Source organism: Filicampus tigris, chromosome 11 (assembly GCF_054856515.1).
Source record: "Filicampus tigris isolate MCC_2025a chromosome 11, RoL_Ftig_1.0, whole genome shotgun sequence".
In the NCBI taxonomy this organism is placed as follows: domain Eukaryota; kingdom Metazoa; phylum Chordata; class Actinopteri; order Syngnathiformes; family Syngnathidae; genus Filicampus; species Filicampus tigris.
Window position 1 is genome coordinate 23,934,068 of NC_141227.1, and position 24,132 is coordinate 23,958,199.

Below are 24,132 nucleotides of genomic sequence, written 5' to 3' on the forward strand. Positions count from 1 at the left end.
ATGTTTAGTTTTAGAGTAAGCATTCTGCTGAGGTTGGCATTAAAGAGCCCGAATTCAGTCAGATCACTTGAGTTTACTGCCATTATAAAGTGCTCGTGTCTCGAGTTTGCGCTCACAAGTCAAAGATGGCTTGCATCTCGAAAAACTCCCAAGTTGAGCCGCTCGTATCTCAAGGCACCACTGTATATGGTTTATGGCAAATCAAACACAGCAGGCAAAATTTATTGCCCCCTTCCCGCTCTGAACCTCAAAAACAAAACGAACATTCTGTTGGCTCTTAGCTTCACGCTAGTCTGAGGCAGGGGGGGAGCCAGAACGTGGCTAATGGGTGGGCTTGGAAAAATCAGGGTGGGCCTGAATATTTCTCTCACTGAGCACAATTGTCCTGTCTCAAAACATCGTATATTCAAATAAAATGACAAATGGAATAATATGAAGTTCAAATCTTCCTTAGACAACCACAATGATGCCTTTCTTAATATTCAATAAAATAAAAAAAACACAACAAAATGCAAGTTAAGAAATAATTTAATAATAAAGTAAAAATATATTTCTGTCCGTCTGGGTGGGCCTGTGCACACCCAGGCCCACCCATGGCTCTCTCTGCCCCTGGTCTGAGGCTAAGTTCAGCTACCATCAATTGAACTGAAGGCCATTCATTGCCAGTTGGATTTTAGCATGTTGTTAGCACGATGCTTATTTGTTCTGCCACTGATAGCTAATTGGTTCTTAGCTTGACATGACCATGATGCTACAGGTTAGCAAAATGCCAGAAGAAATAAATGTTAGCTGACAGATGAAAAGCGAGACAACAATGTAAAGAAATGGGGAAAAACAACAACAACAACAAAACCCCAATGGCTGCGCTTTTGTTTTTGCTGACAAAAACCTTTTTACTCCCAAGTCTGTTGCAGGGATGTCAAAGGAGATCTGTCATCTTGACTCCAAACTAACTCTCACTTAGTAGCCCCCCACGCCCCCGCAGACCTTTGTGACCCGACCCCCTGCCCGCATGAATGTCCAACATCAGCAGAAGACACTTGATAGCAAAGCCAAAGCGACAACAAGCAGCGTGAGGCGACCCTGCTGGCTGGCTTGAGGAACGTCAAAAATATTGACGTCATTGGTTGGATTAACAGCACACTCCAGTGGACACTTGCAGAACTACAGCCCCATAAAACCCTTCCCATCCATGTTTCTAATCACAGTTTTAGAACTGTTTCATGTTTCAATCAATGTTTTCATCAAATTTCCGTTTTCATACTGTTTTAAAATATTCCCACCATATTTTTGCAACGTATCAAATCCTCATGTTTACATCAAACGTTCCTGTTTTTGTTGTTTACATGTTTTCATCAGTTTCACAATGTTTTTTTTCCAATCATTTCCTTTCATGATTTCATCCATGTTTCCATCACGCTTCATCATTTTATGTCCCCGTGTTTTATCATTGTTTTCTCCCTTGTTGTCCACGTTTTGTCGCAGTTTCTCCTTCATGCTGTTGTCCACGATCTCTTCTAATTTCTCGCATTTTTCCACGTTTTTATCCACAAAGTGTGGTCATGTTGATAATTATGACACAAATTGCGTTAGTAATTTTTCTAATCCATGATAATGTTGCCTTTAAACAGGATAGCTTGTCCGAATGAAGCGTGAAAACACCGATCGGGTCGGTTTCTTTTGGTCGCTAATTTGTCGCTAATGATGAGCGACCACCGGACTTTCTTCTTTCCTGGCGACCGTTTGGCTTCACGGGGATAAAAGGCGGTGTCTGCAGCGCAAGCCGACGGTTGACAAAACATATCAGCGGGAAACCTTGTTGGACGGCGCGACGAAATTTTTGTGACATGTTTGCGAGCAGGCAGGACGTCTTTTCTTTTCTGTCTGTGTGTCGACTTCCTGCCAAAAGTAAAACAATGTGACGCCTCACCACATGCTGACGTGTTCTTGCTTATTTTTTTTTTTTTAATACATTCTATGATACAAGATGACAAAATAGTCAGCATGAACAGTTTAATATTAGTGTAATCATAATACAGTGCAGCCCTCGCATTCTCGAGGTTCATGACATATTTGCTTATTCTTTATTTAAATAAAATAAATATTTTTATTTTGAGTTTTTTATGGGGGGCAACATATTGGCAGTTAATTCCCACTTATTCAAGAACTTTTTGTGGATTTTTACCAATTTTTCTTTTAATCAATGCCTTTATAATGAACACAGATTTCCGTGATTCGCGAGCCGCATACTACTTTCACATCCTAATGAAAAACTTTTCTCATCAGGATGAGAAACATATTTCTTTTTTTTCCCCCATGTCACTTTAGGGGCTGTGTAGTTTTCAGATTCAATTAATTCCCCCAAAATAATGTTGGAGTGAAGAATGTCTCAAAAGAGGGATTCACAAACTGAGGCTGAGACCCCTCCAGGATCCACAAGATGAAAAACCTTAGTTAGTTCATTCCTTTGCTTGTCCATTAGTTAGTTAGCCAGGCTAGGAACCTTAATCAGAAACCCAAAACACTGTTTGAAATCCGAAATTGAAACCCAAACCCATTTTCAGACTTAAAAGCCTAAATGTGGATAACCTGGTCCATTTTGCCCTTGCGAGTGTGCGCGCCACCTTGTGGTAAGTTGTCGGTGGTGCATTTGGGAAACATCCGCGCTGGAGACGAGGTGGACGACGTCGTCATGGTCCTGGATGACGGCGAGGCGTCTCGGGAGGACGCGGGTGGCCCTCCGGGCCGCAGATGGCGCTCCGCCTTTTGGCGGGTAAGCGAGCTCAGGTGGATCTCCAAGGATCTCATTGGCCGTCGCATCGCATTTCAACACGGGCCGCTCGACACATATGTTGTGTGCGTGGGAGTCGGACTGCAAGCCCCCGTGTCGCCCTGAGGCTGAGCTGGCCAAATCAACAAAATCGCCCAACTCTAACCTGGGCCCCATCGCCTCCCCAGGGGGTAAAACATGGGAAGCAGATGCTCTTCGATGTGTCCTGCACACAAACAAGAATTGAACACACCCCAAGAATGTTTTCGGGCGCTGCCTTCGCCCGACGACCAGTCCTGGGTGTACCACAACTCGCACTAGATGGGACGGACTCCAAGTCCAGCCTCATGAGGACACGTGTGCTCACGTTGGGGGTACTTTGTCGAAACGCTAACGGAAGCCCATTAAAAATGATAGTCGGACCGGCCTATAGGCGATGACCGTTTGGTCCGGCCGGACAAAACGGCGGATGGACGGACGGTGGAAGGACACCCCGTCTGTAGGCAGAGATTGATAAACGGACTGCACATTTTTAGTCAAATGCCCAGCTCTGGCTTAAAGTACCTCAAAGGCAGAAAAGCAATGAAAGGCTATTGTCAGTTCCCCACCCTCACCCTTTGTCGATGGCGGTGGGGCTTTGGCGCAGGTTATGTCCGTCAATCGCACCCGTTCATCTCTGATTGGCGATTTTTGCAGACTGCGGGGCGATTCTCGCCATCCGATGGACGCGTGGTGTCCCCACCCGGCTGACTCTGCCCCTGCACGCCCCAGGCCAGCCCCGCCTCCCCTGCTCGAGCAGCATTTCACACAACATTATGATAGTTCACCTGGGAAAAGCATCAAAAGGTCTCTCCATTAAAGGCGCTGCAAGTTGAACGTAGTGATGGATTCTTCCTGCTTGGGATGCCAGACAGGAGCGACGATGGCGGCGGTGACAAGATTCCTTGAAAAACAATACAAAAACCAAAAAAAAAGGAAATTCTGCAAAGGAGGAAGCAGATAAAACATTTAGGATTAACAAGTCATTTTCAAGGCTTCCTTCAAATCGTGCGCACACAAAAAAAAGACCACTGAAAGGCTAAATTGAGTTTTCTTTTTCTCTCCAGCTCAAACAATGTCAAAATATGTATGCTTGTTGAGAAGTCAAGCGGAGTTCATTTTAAACATTGGAGAAGAATTCAAAGGTTTTTTGTGTGTGATGTTGCTGAAATCATGATTCAGCTGAAAGAGAAAAAAAAACGAACAAAAAAACAAAAGGTGTCAAAAGTGCGTTTATTTGGGATGTGGCTCACCTTTGAAGCCGGCGCAGCACCACGGCCGACTCGTGTCGTCTTTGGCAATCCAATCGCCGGCAAAAACTCACCGTGGCCGACGTCCGCTTGAGGACGTCCGCCTGCTCCTCAAAACACAAAGAAACTCACGGGGAAATGCTTGAGTGGAACCTCACGCTTGTTCACATTTCATGTTTTCTTTCATTGGTAGCACCGTGGCGAGCAGTCGTTTTTTTTTGGTCAAAACATGCCCTGACATCAAGTGGCGGGAGACTGGCCCAGTGTGTACCCTGCCTCTCCCCCAAAATCAGCTGCGATAATCTCACCCTAACACAAAGCCAATGTGTATTAGCATGGACTGACGCCAGACGGGTCAAAACTTTGACAATTTTATTATTGTGCGTGTGTGTGTGTGTGTATGTCATAAATCAATGACGTGGTCAAAAATCAAACATCTTTGACAACCTTTAAACTTCTTTTTCGTATCACAATAAAATTGTGTTTCTAGGTCCGAGTCGTGCAATCTTGGACAGTCTTGTGCTTTTGTTATGAGGGTGTCATAAATCAATGACTATATTTATTTGTGACGCCGGTTCGCCTTTTTGGCGCTCTTTCACCACCCGTTACTATAAATACAGCTTGATATCTGAGATGTGGGAGTTTTGGCAGATGAATGCTTTTATATGATATATATTTGCCATAAATCAAGTGAAAACAGAAGCTCCGATAGCTTTTACAAAAGGTTGCTTTCTATTTCACATGACAAAAATCGGCGACATTTTTCCTCATCATAAATCAATCGTAAAATTCCTTGACAGAAGCAGCCCTCCATACAAAATGTATAAATATGAGTCGATTTCGGAGAGGTAGACATTTTTAGGATTTTATAGTCATAAATTAAGCAAGAGGTCATAAATCACATACCTTTTTGAGAGAAGTATAGGTGCCGTTCTTAAACCCATTGATTTTATACAAATTTGCAATCTTTTGAACTTTGTGGCCTGTGAAAGAACCGAAGCACATTCCTTTACTTGTTACACACACAAAAAGTTGCACTGAGGTCTTGCGTGCGCACCGAAGCCGGTGTCGAAATTTGAGGGACATATTGGAAAGGCAAAGGTGTTTGCTTTTTTCGCGTCTATTGTGTGCGAATGTTGAAACGACATATTTTGTCAGAACGCAAATGTGTGCTGTGGTAGATGATGAAGCGCTACGTGGTGTTATTTCAATCGGCAGCAAACTTCACACAGCTTGCGTAGTCTCGTAATTGGAGCGCGGCGGTGCCACTGAATGTCACTAAATGTCAGGAGCCTATAAATGGTCTTTCATTAGCACGTCCGACCAAGAGACGACGACGGCGTCAATCCGCCGCCGAACGCCTTCACAAAACATTCTTGCCGAGACGCCCGACGCTATGAGAGCCTCGCGCCAGCTTGGTGCGCGTCTCACACTGCAAACAGGAAGTATCACGTGCCACACAGGAAGGCTGACATGGATAACAATTCATCGAATTTTTTACGAAGCTTGGAACCGACATTTATTTGAGTAAAATCTTGGAATTCACGTGGAGAAAAAACATTTAAGTATCTTTTGGTTCGTTGACTGTTCTGATCTTCGAATACGATTCTTTTCGTGTAAGTGTTGAACGATAACGCCAGACATACAGCTAATACGGCATTTGAATTTGACTTGGCAAAGTACGCAATTTTCTCCAATGAGCCGTCGAGCAACTTTTTCAAGTCAAGCTACGTAAAAATCCGTCTTTGCGACGGTGACTAAGCTCGAATTGCGTCTGCAAAGTGAGCAGAGTTCAGCTGCCGCAGCACGTGAAATGAATACCGAGTTAACTCTGTAAATTTTTTTTGAATGCGTTCTAATATGGGAATGAATCTCCGTAGTTAACGCTTTACCTTTGACAGCCCTCGTTAGGACACATCGACAAACGATTGTGCGCTATTATCGGTTTGAGGAATAACTTTGGGGAAGGGACAATTTCTGCTTATCCAACACGAAGGGACAACTCGTAGATTTTCTTTGCTGTACGAGTTTGACGAGCGTGGTTTTTGATGATGAAAAAAGAAAACCGACGGCTACCATCTGTCATCGTGTCAAAACAATGATGAGCTTGTCGGCTGGATGCTGAATGAAAAATATTCTTTTGTCTGGAATGAAAATAGGAAAAGTTGTCTGTGACTGCCGAGAAGACGGCCATGAAAAGCTCCTCTGGATGTTCTTCCCGATGACTCGCTGGAACAGATGGGCCAGAATTTTTGCAATCAATTAGTCCATCAATCAATCAATCAATCAATCAATCAATCAATCAACCCATCAATCAATCCATCCATCACATCCTCACCCGTCTGCCTTCTGACGCTCAAACCCGCGAAATATGTTTGATTTATGTTCGATTGACTCAGAGGAGAAACCACCACCATAACAACGCTTGGCTTTACCTCTACCGGCGTTGCCACGGTAACAGCCGCACAGCAAAAGCAGAAAAGACATGGACTTGTTAAGAGCACCACGACTGCGAAAGTGAGGTCCGCACAAAGTTTGATGCTAATTTTCAAGTCTACGGGGAAGTAAGACGAAATGAGCCGTTTTGCCGATCCACACCAAATTGGGTGGACGCGCACGTCTCTGGTGCTCTTTCAGAAGGCAGGGAAGAGAAGTTAAAGCCTCGGCAAAGCTATCCCTCCACAAAAGGGAAGAGGAAGCCAAGCGTTTTGGTTGGGAGCAGCCGCTTGAAGTCAACTCCCGCTCTCGTGCTTTGGCAACGGGAGAATTCAGCCGAATTGCCAGCAGTCAAAAGCAGGCTGGTGAGACCGTCAGACTCGGACCGTGCTTTCCATTGCGTTCACACAAAGAGCGCGCATGACGGTGAGGATACAACATAGAGACATTTATTTCTCGGTTCAACAGCCCGGCCGCCAGGTGGCGCCGCTCGTCAAAGCCACGTCGACGGAAAATCCCGGCAAAAACAATCAAGAGATGTGCTTCCTTTTCCCCTCCCGTGTCCTTGTCTCCTTTTGTCCTTGTGCGCGTCGTCGTGACAACTCGAAAAAACAAAAAAAAACAAACCCCCGCCCCCAAAAAAAAACAACAACTGGGTGCGCGCGGGCGCACACACACGCTCACACTGTGATTCTTGGCTGACTAGTGGTCGTCACCTTCGCCATCTTGGCGTCGGCGAGCAGAAGGCGATCGTGACGGCGTTGGTCATACAAAACCATGGGGGAGAAGAAGAAAGCCAAAAGACGAACATCATTCCTGTCCTTCTTCTTCTTCTTCAACTTGGTCACTTTTGGAATTCCATATATTTATATCCATATATCATATTTATATATATTCATATATTCTTTGTACAGTGAAAACCACCATGGAGCGACGGGCTATTTGGTATCTTTTTCGTCGTGTTTCGGAAATAAATGATTTTTTTTTTTGTTGGTTTTTTTTTCTCTTCTCTCTTCCCGGCGGCCATTTTGTGTGCGTCCAGAATTGCGTGATGATTTTTCCTTTCTCCGACGAGATCGGCTTTTCTCGTCCGCTTATTGGTCCGGCTCTCTGAGTAATCGAGTGCGCGTGGCCTTACCGGCGCCGCCCACGTGAAGGTTGAGGAAGCAAACAGTTTCTCGGGCCTGCCCGGCCGCCGGCCCGCCTCCGCCTCCGCCTTCCTCGTGCCGCCTGCGCGCCAAGGCCCGGAGGTTCTCCTGCGCGTCGCGCAGCAGCAGCCGCGCCGCTTCCCGCTCCTCGCACTCGTCCCCGCCGTCTTCCCGGTGGGGCGCGGCGCCGGTTGATGACATCGCTGCGGTTTGCATACAGGAAACCTCATCGTCGCGGCCACCCGCGACGGAAGGGACGGCGGGGACGCAGGCCGAGCGGCGGGTCGGGCTGGGCGGCCCGCGGGGGGCGCCCTGGGGTTGCCGGCGCGCGTTAACGGCACCTTGCATATTGGCCGGGGCTTCGGGTCTGGGCTCGGGCCGGCGAGGCTCCTCCTGATGGCCGTAACTGGCGAGGAAACCAGAAAAGAAAAGAACAATCAGGACTCGAGAACAACCCGGTGCTGAGGATTGAGCAGCGAGGACTGGGAAGTGGCAAATATCAAGGATTGACAAGTTGAGGAGCAAGGGACGAGTACGGAGGATCAAGGATTGAGGATAGGGCCGCTCGATTCTGAAAGCAGGATCAGGGTGCAAGCGTTGGCGTATAGATGCGCTAAAAAAAAAATGAAAACGAAAAATGAAAAGTAGGCGTAAAATACAAACTACCAGCTGAGCAAAATGACGTGAATGAGGGTTTCCCCCCCCCCCAAATTGCAGCCTTTGCCTTTTGAAAATGATATTCTACCACTCTGCGATGTCGATTGGAATACGATTAATGAAAGTCGTGGCACGAGGATCGAATATCGAGCAGGTGGCGTTTTTAAGCGCCGCTGGTCACGCCACAGGAAAGCAAATGCTCGTCTCGCATGCTCACCGCCGAAAAGAAAAGCTCGTGGGCTTTTATCGTCCGTCGGTGCGGAGATTGCGAGGAGTCCCCGCGGAGATGGCGCGTCCGATAAGGGAGGACGATGCGGGGAGGAAAAGGCTAATTCCCGAGATAACGTCGGCTGACAAATCCCGTCTGATGCCGGCGAGCGCAATCAGATGGAAACCGTGCGTGAAGTTCACACGCGTTGGACAAGGACGAGCGCGCGCGGAGAGGCGCCGCCCAAACGGACGACGCGGCGAGACGGAGAGGCGCCCGGGTCGGATACGCCGCGCCGCACTTATCTCTCAGGAAGCTCAAAATGTACACACACACACACACAGAAAGACATACACAAACATACCCATGCGGACAAACAAACACACACACGCACAAACACAAAATGAGATTAGACTGGCCGATTATCAGCGCTGATATTCGGCATTTTGAAGAATATCGGTTTCGCCCTTTTTTCAAAATCTGATGGCTGATAATAAATCAATTTAAGTGCGTTAACTTCACGTAACTATTTATTTCAATTTCCAGTTGGCTTTATGAGTGATTCTACGACCGATCATGGCTCAGCTTCAGCAAACAGGCAGGCGAGCTGCGATCGGTGGTTTTCTAAGCCCCGAGCAACCGTGATGTCATTTTCAGTCGACAGAAGTGACAAAATGGCCGCCGGCTGGATTTTGCTGCTGAACTCATATTTCATATGAATCCGATTGCCTTGTTTCAACTGGTGGGCCCGAAGATAGAAGATATTCGGGAAAAAAAGGTGTTAGGGTTGCAAATGAGCGTCTCCTCACCCGCGCGGCGCTTCAGCCTCCCTCTCAGTAAGCTCCGCCTCTCTTAGGTGCTGGTAAGCCGGACCGGAAGGCTTGGGACGTCCTCTGGCAACAGGCGGCGTCCTGCGAGCGGCTGACCAATGAGCCGCCAGACTCGTCTGCTCCGCGCTGAGTCACAAAAAGAAAACGTTAGAGGGAAAACCCAACAATGTATTTTTGTGCGTGCGTGCGTGCGTGCGTGCGTGTACACACGTGAGCTTCAGAGCGCTTCTGGACAGCGTGAAGCCCGACTCGCACATGTCACTGTGACCACATGCGGGAGGACGTTTACAATACTGCTGGGGGAGAACAAGAAGATGTCAAAGATCTCATCATCGTCCTCATCAAGAAGAAGATCGGGAAAAGCTGGAGGACTACAACAAGAACGACGATGATGATGATGATGATGATGATGATGATGACGATGGCGATGATGACGACGACAACTCGGAGACCTGGTGCATTCTGATGTCGGCTTTGCCGTTTCTGCTCTTGGATTCCAGGACGTTGTTGACGTTTAGTGTGTAGTTTTTCACATTTCGACTTTCCTTCAGGTGAGCTTGAAGCTTCTCTCGCCGACGCCTACGCGCACACACACACGCGAACGTTATAGGAAAAATATCGGACATACAAATCTATTCATTGACATACAGGAGACACACACACACGCACACACGCAGTATGTACAAGATGGGGGCGGTCCATCCCGATGACTGACCTGTTTCGGCAGTAGAGGGCGACACAGAGCACTCCCAGGAGGCCGATCGCCATGGCGATGGATGTGATGGACAGCAGCTGTCTCTGGTACACTTCTTTACTCTCTGCACGCACCCCAAAAAATACGATATCGATCATTACACACACACACACACACACACACATGCACACAAACACAAAACAACTACTAGCGTACTTTACAATTGACGAGGAAAGTAACAAAGTGTGATGGAAGAGAAGGGAGCCATTCAACGTCCACATTTGGACATACACAACGTCTGCGCGCGTACGCACAGATTAAGTTTTGTCGAATTGGAGGGAGGTGGGGGCGTGATTTGGGAGGAAATTGAGAAAACGACCGAACGGGGACGGAAGAGTGCGCTCGGCTGGAGGAGGTCAATGGTGAAGGGAAGTGGACCTAAGACGGATCCCGATTTCTTTCTTTCCCTTACAGCTCAAGTATATAACATGAGGATCTATTCTCATGTTTCAATTTGAGGAAATATACTGGATGCAAATGTGTTCATTTCAATAATATTACAACTTTAATGCCATTATTTATAATGAATTCAGTAATAATAAAGGATTCAATTTATAATTTTACCTTTTGGAAAAAAATCTTCACACTAAATCCATAAACCAAGTATCAACGAGATTAAAGAAAAACATGATGGAACAGATTTGAATTCACCATTTCTAGGAGAAACAAGACATAGTATACCCACACACACACACATACACGCGCGCACACACACGTAAATGAGGATTGCATGTTGTTGGAAGCCCTGTTCTTTCCCTGTTCTGTCCGTTTCCATAGCGACTGCAGCTCATTTGCACTGGATGGAACATGTCTCACTCATAAACACGCACACACGCAGGCGTATGCGCGCACGCGCCCGCACTCGAGGTGATCTTACCCATGAACTCGATGCCCAAGTGGTCTGTGGGGAGCACAAAGGAGGACAACAAGCAAGGAAGGAAGAAGGGAGACAGAGAGAGGATGTTAGCATTAGCATGTAGCATCAGCTGTGCTCAATTGTTGCTGCTGATGACTTCACAAAACATTTTATTTTCAAAGTCTTCTATCACGACTGAAGAGCAATCATTTCGAGCAGATAGAAAGTTCCGATGGCAAAAGTTTTGTCTTCCACAGCTTCTCAAAGTCTCGTTTCCGCTTTTTGTGCGACCGCGGGACCGTTGGCGGTCATTCCAAACGACACGTTGGTATTTTGGAGGCCTTGTTTTTAGGAGACTGAAAACTGTGTCATTGTGAAAGCCTTCATGTTTTTGTTTTTGCGGGGGGCGCTAGACTGAACTTGGTATTCTGTTTAGAAAATCGTTACGCCAAATTTGGTGACGCACGTTGTAAGACGGAGCAAAGGACAATCCATGCGCTAACCGAGGAAGTAAATGTCTCATTTTTCAGCTCGCGCCGCCGGCGCGGCTGACCGACGAAAGCAGTAAACAACGTTTCCAAATGCAACGCCTCCGTTTCTTTTTTTGCGCCAAACGCCGGTCTTTCATCTTGTGTCCGACACCTTCATTTAGTCGGCGTTCGGGCGACCTTGACGGACGACCGCGTTGATCTCGGGGTTACAAACTCAATTTCCAAGTCAGCTTTTTTTGTAAAGCCGCCAGGCCGGCGCCGAAGATGGGGGAGCATCCATCAGGGAGGGACAAGACGCGTGGACGCTCGGTGCTCAAGATGGACGCCCCCGCTGGGGGACACTCTGTACATACGACATCTTAAATTACAACAAGCACAAGAAGGGGAAGAAGAAGAAGAAGAAGACGGAGATTACGAAGAAGAAAAAGAAAAAGATTACGAAGAAGAAAAAGAAAAAGATTACAAAGAGGAAGAAGAAAAAGATTAAGAAGAAGGAGAAGAGGAAGAAGGACAAAACGCGCATATGTGCTCTTAATAGATTTCCTTTGTGATAATAAACTTTCCACGGTATGTATAAAAGGTCCACTTATCCTAAGCTAACAATAAGCAAACAAAAAATACAAACGTTGAGAGCAGCATTTTGAGGTCAAACATTTTTTTTTTTTTTCAAAATCAATGTTTATTTTGGAAACGTAATCATCATGCGCCCCCGCGGGCCGTCACTTGTCCGTTCCTCTTCTACGGCTTCACATATGACTCATTTTCAAATCAATTGATCGATAACCGTAGCGATTCCTTTTGAAAATCAGTTCATTTTACCGATACGACTATTTGAATTAATGGCACTTTTCACGCAAGAGGTAACAATTTGTTTCTACGAACGAGAGAAAAAAAGTTCCTTTTTGCCGTCACTCCGATTGCAAGAGGACAAGCCTGGCTTGGACTGCCATCAAATTGCAATATTTATCCCTTGATTGTCTTTACCGTGACGGCCTCAAATTTGACATCATTAATAACATTTTGAAAATAGGACTTCAAGTATGTGAGACACTTACACAAAACCAAAGCGGCGTCCCAAAAAGAAGAAAAAAAAAAAAAGACTTGATTGGATTGGATTGGAAATGATATGAAAACGTCGCGCATATTTGCAGGGCTTGTCCTTATTTTCAGCTCATGGACGCTCCGGGTTATTTTCTCATCATGCATACTTTGCTTCTTCTTTTGTTTCTTCGTGTTTTTCTCTTGCTGCCAAACATGCTTTGCCTCGTTACTTTTCCCTCTCCGCATTCACGTTCTTCACTTCTTCTCCACTTTCTTCTTTTTGTCGCTTCGTTTGTCGCAATGCAGTCTTGGAGTGCATTCTCCTTCCAGTTCTTTCCTTTCCTGGCGTGGCGTGGCGTGGCGTCTCCCTTTCGCTCTTGTGAGAAGAGAGTGAGAGGAAAAGCGCGCTGGACAGCTGCAGCGCCAACAATCGTTCACGGGCTCTCAGCGCGTGAAGTCGGCGAGATGCGAATGAAAAGGAGCTGGAAACAAAAAGGCATTTTCCGTCCGAGTCTTGACATGGGCGCCGGCGACCTTTAGCTCCGTTTAACCGCCGCCTCCCACGCTTCACTTCCTGCCGGCCGCTCGACGTGGCGGCAGGAAGTGATTCCAAATCACAGAAACGTGCTTTCAGGCAACCTGGCTGTTTCTTTTTTTGCAGCTTCGGCCTGAGACTCACAGGTCAGATGATCCAAGAGACTTTTGGGCACACTCCAGGCGAAACATTTCGTGCGTTTTGGGGACCTTGAAGTAGGGCTGCCCGATTATGACCAAAAATATGAATCACGATCATTTTGGTAATTCAAATCACAATTATTCAAACAATCGTCTATTTTCATCATGAAAACGAGAAAATGTTTAAATGTAAAAAAAAAATATCGAGACAAATCAATTTCATTCAAACACTATAATTATGTAAGTTTCAAACAACATTTGGTATTACAAAATAAATGGTGGAAGTGTATCAATTCAAGTATGATTTCCTTGCGTGTAAACAAACAGTGCCTTGGCTACAAATGCAAAGTAACAATAGTTGTTTACCATGACGTCAATTTTGTAATCGTGGAGTGTAATAATCGTAATTGTAATTGAATTTGGATGAATTGCACAGGCCTACCTCGAAGTGAGCCAGAGTGCATTCTCCCCACATGGGCAAAATGACCAAAATGCACTTGACTCACCGAGTTTTCGGAGCACGCTTGCTCATGTTGACAACTGTGCTGGAGCGTTTGGACTCATCTTTCTTTCGAGAGCCTAAGATGATTTTGTGAAGCAGCGAGCGTAGACTCTCTTGTATTCTTTACCCAGAAAACAAAGAGTTTGTGGCTATCATTTTCGGTTGTTTTGTCATCAGCAGGAAAACATGGGCGAGTTTCATCAAAAACAGCAGTTTTTTGGAAAACAGGAGCTTTTTGTCAACATGGCAAGCACACCATTGACTTTGATGCGAATATTTGGGGAATTTTGGGACACCGCAAATGACTAAGGCAGAAAATCAAGCCCGTGAAAGGCCTTTTGATGGCAAAATTTCTTTCCTCATATAAAAGCAAGAAACACTGCGAGTAGTCAGGGAGGGATTGGTTCCCGGTTTCCAAGTGCGCCGTGGCTTTAAAAGTCCGTTTCAAAACTGCGGACATTTTCCATCAATGCTATGACTACGAGCTGCTCTTTGTTTTCTCTCTCGCCCGTCCGTACATTTTTCCGATACTTGCCAACTCAGAATTTTTTTTTTTTTTTTTTAAATCGTGGCAGAGGAGCGTGAGCCCCACCGAGTACTTTTGACAAATTCAAGGGAATGTGAACATATTGTTATGATGCCTCCTTGCGACGAGCGTTTGCGAGTGTTAGCGGGTCTACGAATGGTGAAATAAATACAAGCTCGTTTCCGCTTCGACGCTACTTCACAAATGACAATTGTGGATTTTACTCAACCTTTTGAATTGCTTACGTTCTTTCTCCATGTCCTAATGTACACAGAGAAGTGCGTTCAACGGAAAAGAATCGACAGGATTTTAGAGCTGTAATTGCGACAGTTGTGCTCACCGTTATCAGACCTTCCACATGTGCCACGGGCAGCGCATGGCCCGAGTTGGACATCAGTGGCTTTTGGACACGGCAATTCGATTCACCAAGCGCTTCATCTTGTCTCACCATCGCAAAACACACTTTCCAGGACCTATGTTGTTGTTTGTATGTAAAGCGCTTTGTTGCAGCTCTAGCTGTTATGAAATGCGCTAGATAAATAACATTGTATTGTACGCGACACCGACTCTGTTTCCATCCTTCACATACAAGCTTTGTTCTCTTGTCGGGTGGCTAAACCTGCCCCACGTCCAACGTCGGCGGCGGAACGGTGAGTGTTTTTCAAAACCATTTGAAAGGTAAACGGTGCACAGGTTTTCGCCACGCCAGTCGCCATCTTTGAAGCTACTTTCTTTGAAGTAGGCTGTGTCATTTGGCACCCTCCTTTCCCTTGAAATTGTCTTCAGCAGCAAAATCACGCTCGAGTATGATCACGTCGTCCTCGTGGGCGATTTCAGTATTCATGTGAGCTGCCCGGAAAAACTCAGCTAAGGGCTTTTTGAGCCTCCGTAACCGTCTTTGTGGTCATATGAACAATCTTTGCCGCACTTTGCTTTAAAGTGCTCTCTAAATACAGTCGAGTTGAGTTGTCGACGGTGTCGACAGACGCTCGGACTCCAGTCGACGGACAGAAACGTCCGCGCCGGTGAAGAAGTTAAGGCGCTCACCCGAGTGTCTGATGCTTTTATTTCAAAAGAAAGCAACAAAGTAAATATAGAGCGCTGCTAATTAGTCTAACGAGCAGCTAGCAAAAAACATGCGCCAGATGCTGTGAGAGGCACTTTCATCGGGAACACTCACTTTCAAAATGAGTAAATAAGGCAAAATCTCCACTTTTCATGGCCACACGCGCCAATTATACTTTTGCATCCGCAAGCTGACTGCAGCTTCAATTAATTTCCTTGACAAACAAAGTTCAGGAATGTTTGAAAAAGCAGGGCCGGGCAAACTTGTGCGCTCAAGGACCACGTCTGAATTTTAAACGCGTCGGACGGGCCGGCTCCTTGCGAGATGGGGAAGACGGTCAAATAAGCGCGCATTCACAAGTCTTACCACGAATGAAGCAACGGGCGGCGCGCAAATGCCGCGTTCTCATCAGGGTTCGTTCCAGCGCGCAGACCTTTGCCGAACGTTCAAAATGTCCTCGCCGCGAGAAAATACAAACGTGTTGGCGAGCGTCCGGAGAACGTTTGGTCAACATATGCGACCTTGAACGAACCCTGACCAGAACGCAACATTTGCCACCTTGGCGAGCGCCCGCAAACGTCGGCCTCCGAGGTCTGAGGTTCCGATCCGGGCTCTGGCCTTCTAGTGTGGAGTCTGCGGGAAATTTTGTCGACCCCACCCCAGTCGTGATGACACCCGCCCCTCCCTTGACATGTCAAGCGCAATGTCATGATCAAGATCTGTGCAATAGCAAAAAAAAAAAAAAACAATTGCAAAAACAACAGAAAAGACAACCTTTTCAGATTGTTTTTTCTGGATTTCGCTTCACATAAAATGGCTACTTGTTTTTTTTCAAGAGTCTTTGATTACTTGCCAATTAAGTTTTATTTTACTCCAACATTACAGAACTCTTGTGTAATGTAAAGGCTTGGTCTATTTCGTAAATATATTCAAACTTAAAGAGCTCTGACATTTCAGCAAAGTGACTTTAATGTATTTGCCGCTATCAGTAATTGCTTGAATGGTTGCCATGCCGACGAGGGCTGGCCTTTCGGCTTCATTCACGCCGACATTACGAGGACGGCGGTTGTTTTTGTTCTGGCGACCCCGGACGTAAATGCTCCAAACGAGTCAAAGTGAGGACGAGGCCAAGGTCACGCAATGACACGGAAAGGCGGCAGATGGCGCCAAACCGCATCCGCGCCACTGTTCCATTTTAGCCCTTCGCGTTCCTGTGAATGAAATGTTATCGCGCAAATAGATTTACGTGTCAGAAGCAGTTTGTTGTGATCCGAGTGCTGGTCGACTACTTTCCCGGGAGGGAGTCAACATCCATCACACGCTCCTTTGCTTTTTGCAGAACCTTCTCTGTTGATTTTTTTTTCTTTTCTTTTTAAAGACAGGGAGGCCCGAGTTGGGTCATTCAGGTTATGAAAGTAAACCAACACTGACGTGAATGGAGTTTATCCAAAGATGCATTTAAGCTAGAGGCTTCTTTTCACATTTTTTTTTTTCCTGCCGAGTGGCACAGTTTGGTTCTGTGTCGTCATTATAAGGAGCCGTTTATAATGAGAGTCTGAAATTGCCCGGTTTGGTTGAACATTCTGTCGTTGACAAATGCAATGTTGGATGCTCTGTTTGCATGTGTCCGATAAAGCAGCAGTTGCTTGAAGGTTCATAATCAGCACAACCTCCGTGCTAGCTTCCATGAGCCCGTCTGATGCGCTTCACATTATATGTTAGCAATTAGAAAAAAGTGAAGGGAAAAAAAAAAAAAAAAAAAATCCTGCTTTGTTATTGGGTGTTAAAGGGGCTTTTTGTGTCTTGACATTTGCTGGAAGTGCCTCCACAAATGGGGAAAAGTCAAAGATGATGAATGAACAGTGGAGAGGAATAAATGGCTTTAGTGATTCAAATGGTTCAGTCGTTAGCGGCCCACGCTCACTTTCAACGCTCAAGCGGTTCGTTCTGCCCGTGTATTTTCTGTGAAAAGTAAACGTCTGAGTCAGCAGTTAAGTGTGTCGCTCGCTCTCTTTGCAACCGCGCGGCCTTGTCCTCACTCGCCCCAAATGACCCCCCCCTCCCCCCAATTACTCCCATTCCATGGAGACTGATGAACTGTTCTCGCACCTGATAGCATGTCGCTAAGTGTTAGCCGACAAGCTGGACAGGATGTGCAGGCGCGGGAGGGATGGCGGTGGGGGCGGGGGGGGGGATTGCTGGGGAGATCAAGATGCATGTTAGGAGGTTATCAGGAGGAAGACTGAGACGAGGGGATGCTGCACTGCAAAAAGTGGGCTTTTTTTCGTTCAATTTTGCAAATAAAATCAGGACCGTATAACTTTGTTTTAGCAACATTGTCTGTCAGTAGAAGAGGGAAATTGAGATCAAGTGCGTTTATGGTGAAATTTTGAAAAACAATTTAACGCTCTCCACAAACTCAATACAGTGCCGGGATTATGTTCCAATTGACCAAATCTGCAAAGTCCAAGCATTTGAGGTATTATATCAATCTATTCGAAGGTTGTATGCGTAGTACGGTATACGCATGTGAGGTGCGGGTGCGTTAATTCTGTTACCGTCTGAAAGCGCACCGGCCGCTGTTGCCGTCCTTCCTCCATCCACCACGTTATGGATTACAATTTTTGCTGACTCGCGCCAGTGGGTTACGTTACAATGTTTACTTTACCAGCAGACGTACTGAGCAATTGAATCCCCCAATTGAATGCCCCCCCCCCCAACCCCCCCCCCCCCCCGGCCCAAAAAATACAAAAATAAAAAACGCGGTACACGGGTTAAGTCAATCGTGATCTAGCGAGGGACGGCCGCACTCGGCAGTTGTCAGCCGTTGCGCGTGCTTTCAGCTGTTCGTCTTCAAATATGTCGAATGTATTCAACAACAAACCTCTCAATTGACTGGATGGGGTCTTTCATCTTGTGTTGGACTTTACGTTTTGCAGTGCGCATGATCACCAGGTTGCAGTGGCACCAAAAGGTCACTTGGCATGTTAAGGGGTGGGAGCCGGGTGGGAGCTGTGAGTGGGGGGGGGCTGAGACAGGATGGGGGAGGGAAGAAGAGAGACGCTGTCGCTCTTCTTCTCCAGTTTTGCACTTACCCACTTTTGTGAGGCGAAAAGCAGTCAAAAGAACAAATGTGAGGAGAGAAAAGCAAAGAAGCAATGAAAATGGCCTTGTGCTTGCTTGCTAGTGTGCTAATGCTAAATGCCAGCGCGACAACAGCAAGTCACACGGCAGACATCATGCGGCACATTTTTACAGACTTGAAAATTTGAATCCGTCATTCTACCGATTAGTCCGTCGCGTAACCAAATCAGCGGATAATATTTTGCGTGCAAGCGTATCGCAAAAGCATTTTCCCTGCTATCAACCAGTTACTGTTGTGACAAAAACACCTAAGAACAATGAAGCAATATCACATGAGAGGGATTGATTGTCGTACTCCCCAAACTGTTTTGGAAACAGATTCTGTTTGGTTGTGGTGATGCAAAGTCAAAGCAGATGTTTGCAAATGCCCGATTTTGACTCAGCACAAAAGTCTGCTTTCATGAAGGAAGGACTGGAGAAATCTGACAAGAATGACTGTTGAGCGGCTGAAATCTGAGCATTTGGACAATTTCAAATTCAAAATGGCTCTAGGCGATTACTCGATTATTAAAAGTAGATGTCAATCAAACAACGACGCCACCACATGGGCCTAAATATTATTATTATTGACAGAACGACTTTGAGAGGACGCCCGATAACGAGGACGTCGTTAACGAGGAGGCGGCGGAGGCGCAAATGATGCAAACAGCGTGGCTGTTTGGGAGTTTGTCCCTCAACCCTTGAGGGGCATTTCTTTCAAAAGAAACTCATCCTACGCAAGTCAAATTCACTCCCTACTCACTGTCGATTTTACTTTCGATTTCTGAGAGTAAAAAAAGAAATGCAGTTGAAGTTTTTTTCCCCCCCCCCTAAGTAAATATCACTCCAATTTTTTTTTTCGGTGCAGGTCACCCTGACTTTCCTCCAGCAGTAGACAGAGCTCAGTCTTAAGCCTCAAGTACAAACTGCTCTTACGTGACTCAAGTGCTCAGGTTGTTTGTTTTTGCGGATTTCTTTGAGTCAAGTGCTGACGCCGATATTGGCGGCTGCCACGAAATGTTTGTCCGGTCTCACGTGTAACTGCGAAGCGTCTTACTTGGATCGGACAGGATGGAGTCGGTCTTGGGCAGGAACTGATCGCAGCGGATGCCCTGGTAGCCTTCTCGACACCTGGCGGGGAGGAGGGCAGACATGACGTCAACACTTTGGACGGACAAAAAACGACAAAAAAGTCAACGCGTTGCGGGCGGCGACCTTCTTCAATGTGGAGGAGGAGGGGGAAGAGAAGCAAGAGGAAGAGGAGGACCAAACTTAGGAAAAAAAGGAGGACGAAGGAGGAGGAAAAGGAAGTTGGAGGAGGAGCCAGGCAAGAAGGAGGAGAAAGAGCTTGTGTGTTGAGTTGACAGCCGCTCAGTAAATGCTTGCTTCCTTCCTTCCTCAACAAACGTTTTTTCTTTTGCGTTCCCTCGGCAACACGACACGGACTCCGGCGCGACGACATTTCCCAGCATGCATCGCGTTGGCACAAACACGTCAACATCGCTCGGACTGCGGCTAGCCAAGGCTTTTACAATCAATGATTCCATCGATTGATCGCTCCAGAAAGTGTGTGGGCAGAGGGGCACGGATGCTAATGGCGCTAATGCTAACTTCGTTAAGCACCGATGACGCCGAGAGTGAAGATCGTTCAAGGACATGAAAGAAAGCCACACAAAAATAAACAAGTAGGCCAGCCACTATGGAGTCTTTTTAGAAGGTGGGAGTGTGCCTTTTCTTTTTTTTTTTTTTTTTTGCACATAGCAGCCCTAAACCACAATGGAATTCCACACCAACGCATGCACAAAATAAAACAGTCGATTCTTTTGGTGCCCTAATAATCGTTTGTTTTCCAGTCACACGTTTTTTCTTCTTGGGTCTCTCGCTAGGATGGAACATTGAAAATCTTCTCTTGTGCCTTCCCAACAAGCTCATTGTCATGCATGCGCACATACAAACTACACGTACACGTAATGTCTCCTGTAAGACAGGCAGCACGCATTCATGCGTGTCTTATGGCGAAAAATGAAAGATGGATTGTGCACGCTGACCTTTTACATGCAGCAAGCTTTGATTTTGTCACTCGGTCAAAACTCGGCCGGCCAATGAGACTCGCTGGGCCATTACATGCCGAATCACGACCCCCCGCCCCCCGCCCCCCAAAATAAAAAAAAATCTGGAAACTTTAGTCAACCCAAACATATAATTTTCAGGATTATGCTTCATGCAGTCCCACTAGTTGAAACAAGGCATTCTGATTACTATGAAATATGAGTTAAGCCGCAAAATCCACCCGTTTTTGTCCATCTGAGGGGCGGCCATTTGGTCACTTCTGCTGACTGAAAATGACATCACGTTTGCTCAAGGCTCGGTGGGGCCATAGCTCCTGCAATTTCAGATTCAGTGTTGTGCCGTCACTATCGGCAAATACCAAAAGTTATCATTCAAATCCAAACCTGCTTGGTTAAACCTACGAGGTGATTTGCATGAAACAACCCGACTCCGTCTGAGGCAATGTTTCCGATTAAGACGCGGGGGCATGCAATTTCATGCAATCGAAAAATAAAAATAAGTCACAAGTGAGCCAAATGCGGCCACGATAAGACTGTTGGTCAACCCAAAATAGTGCCTGAACACAGGGCCTTTTGACTTCACAGATGGATTCCAAAATCACTGTAATATGAAGAACGAGTTGAACGTTTAAAAACCACTGGAGGGAGCCCGCGTAGCGGGAACACGACGCGCTTGACGCTTTTCGGACTTTGGAGCGCTCAAATTGTTGCGCGCGAGTTCTCGGCTGCGGCGTTGAACCGGTGGACTTGATGAATAAAACATGTGGGCCAACGTGGGCGTCTGTCTCGCTAGGCTTTCAAGATAGAAAAGAGCCTTGTCAATTATTCACACTCGCTCACAAAATTCACCCCCCCACCCCAAAAAAAGGTAAAAAAAAATACCCTTTCAGCATGCTGCGGCCTCGAACTTTCAGGTCATCAGCACAAAACCACAGCAACGTGACGTCTTCCCCCCTTCATACTTTACAACTTTATTGGAATTTTTTTTTAATTAAATATATATCAACCGTATTGTTTTTTTTTTTCATTTTATGCTTTCTTTTCAATAGACATTTCTTGAATGTAAAATGTCCTTTAGTTTGTTAATATTTCAATAATTTGATCATTTCATATTGCAAAAGCGAAACTTCATTAAATTTATTTCATGATTTGATTTTTTGTTTTAGACTATTTTTTCAATATAAAATAAAAAAAATACTCTTACTGTACTGTAAAACACATTTAAAAAACGTATCGCATTTCTTTTGTGAAAAATGTCATTGAATTCTACTTCAACAAATAAAAACATTGTTTAAAATTAATAAACATTTTATTTAATTGTATCACATTTTGAATTTAAAAAAAAGGTAATTATAGTTTTAATCTAGAATATACAGATTTTTTTCTTTTAATGAAAAATGTAATTTTGTTTATTTCAGTATGAAATACAAAATTGATGCAAAGTGCCATTTAATTTTATGTTTCCTTTTCAAATAAAACAAAAAGTCACGTTAGCTTTACGGAACACATTTTCAAGTATTTTTTCAACAGGAAAGACTACATGATTTAAAATATAGTATTTCTTAATTGATCGAAAAGGTAATCCCTGACTACACTTTTAAAAACTAAATAAAACAATTGAACAAAAATGGCAATTATTATTATTTTTTTTTCCTACACAAACTAATGCCTCCCAAAACGTGTCCCGCACATGTTGTATCATCCTCAATTAAATGAGCATTAGCACTCACAGGCCAATTCTTCAGGCACCACATCCCATCTCATCAAATACAAGCATTGTATGAAAAAAAAAAAAATGCTGACTTTGGATTGCGTCACGTTGCAAAATACGCTCACAAACTACAAAAACGCGATTAGACAACAGGAGTAAAAAAAAGTTTGTCATGTAGAAAAACTTTTCCGAGGTTTATTTATTTATTTATTTGGGGGAGTTTCCATCCTCGAGTGCCTCTGACATGCTAGCGAGCGGCTAAAAGTCTGCATGAAAATATGCTGCATATGAATTATGAATGACAGCTGGGAAGACTTTTTAGCCTGCAAAGAAGAAAAAAAAAGCAGAAGACGACGGACGGGTTCGACCGAGGGCGACGGCGGCTCATTTGAGGAAAAACAGCAAAACATTCATTTCATTCATTCATCTCTTCATTCATTCCATTTGCGGAAAGCAACCGTGGCGCATTTCATTCATGATTTTCCTTTTGTTTCAAAATGGTTCCATTTTTCAAGCAACACAAAGAAAGAAATCAGCTTTTTATCCCCCCAACAGCTTTCTTTCTTTCTAGGCGGCAATCTCTTTGCTTTGATACATTTTATGATTCCATCTTCAAGATTTTATATGTACTTTTAATTTGCTACCTTTGATTTACACCGGGACTAGCCACATATATGCCCGACCCCCTCCGCCATTTGTGTTGAGTCGGCAAAAAAAAAAAAAGAAAAGAAAATATAGTGAATGAAACATCCCGGACGAGCAAGCAAGCAATCCTTAATGACGTCTGTAAACGTTAAGTGACGTGACGTGACGTGACCATACCCTGACTATGTGATGATGATGATATTACGACAAGACTATTACTACGACCACCAGTGTTGGGGGTACCGCCAGTAATAGATTACATTTAGGCAATAACAAAGTAATATAACGAGTTACTCTAATTTTTGGGGTAATATTATTCCAGTTACTGAGTCTGGTGGGGCAGCTTATTCCCTCACTTCCGCGATAAGACATGAAACGAAGCAACCATCACAGTCAGAATTTCCTTGCCACTCGTCAGGTAGTAAAGTTGAACAGAGTGCCCATTGTGACAACCTTTCGATCATTTCCTTTGCTTTCACACAATCGACAAGAGCATTAATGTCTGAGAAGTTATTGTTTTTGAGACACCAACCACTCATTATAAAACATTGTCATTTTTCTTCAGACTACAAAGTAATTAGCACTACTTCTACCACCACTACCACATTACTACTGCTACCAGCACCACTTGGAGCATGATGACAGCATCTGAAGCTTCTTCTACTGCTACTATCATTACTCTGACTCCTATCACAAACACCACCATCGCCACTACTACAACTAGTACAAAGCACTACAACTACTACTAACAAAGTAGAGCAGAATCTACTGTGCCAAATGTTGAAAAGTTGAACTAATCCGCGGGTCACTGTTGTTGGACTGATGCTAATTAGCCAGGATGCTAATTAGAAAATTCAAGTGCAGTTTTACAACAACAAACTAGAATAGGAGCAAATGTGAGAGGGAAGCGAACCTTTAAAGGGAAACAGGGTGCCGGCAGTTTCCGGCGATCAAGAACAAGCACGTGATGCAAAAAAAAAAAAAGAAAAAAAAAGAAAAAAAGGGTACCGTGTTAACGAGACGTTGGCAGCGTTGTCGACATCTGTCGCGCGATCGCAAGCGGTGATAAAAAAAACACGTTCGCCTCGTCGGGAAGGTGAGAGCGGCCCGGCGCTTGCAGGCTCTTCGCTTCCTCGACACGTCAACGTGGGATAACATCCAGTACACAAGGTTCAAATCACCCCCCCCCCCCCCAAAAAAAAACAAAAAGAGAAAAACAGCATATACAGACGGACGGCAGAAGGGGCGATAGGTGATAAACGGACTACAAATTTTGTATACGCCTTTCTTTTTCCCTGATAATATAACATTTTCTTTGAAATACTCTTTTTTTTT

At 45.2% G+C, this 24,132-nt stretch overlaps 1 protein-coding gene across 4 annotated transcripts in view; it reads right to left on the reverse strand.

The window, feature by feature from the left end:
• Nucleotides 1-7,052: 7,052 nt before the first annotated feature.
• The window catches only part of nrg3a (neuregulin 3a), a 130,394-nt gene continuing 113,314 nt past the window's right edge, over nt 7,053-24,132 (reverse strand). For 2 of the 4 annotated variants that reach the window (XM_086044921.1, XM_086044920.1), the window contains 7 exons: nt 19,430-19,503; nt 10,970-10,993; nt 10,054-10,156; nt 9,791-9,917; nt 9,549-9,634; nt 9,318-9,464; nt 7,053-8,049 (listed from right to left, as the gene is read on the reverse strand). In XM_086044921.1, the coding sequence (XP_085901047.1) occupies nt 7,590-8,049; nt 9,318-9,464; nt 9,549-9,634; nt 9,791-9,917; nt 10,054-10,156; nt 10,970-10,993; nt 19,430-19,503 (1,021 nt within the window). In that variant the 3' untranslated portion in view covers nt 7,053-7,589. The remainder of the gene's footprint in view (nt 8,050-9,317; nt 9,465-9,548; nt 9,635-9,790; nt 9,918-10,053; nt 10,157-10,969; nt 10,994-19,429; nt 19,504-24,132) is intronic. The other 2 variants (XM_086044922.1, XM_086044923.1) reach the window with 2 other exon arrangements.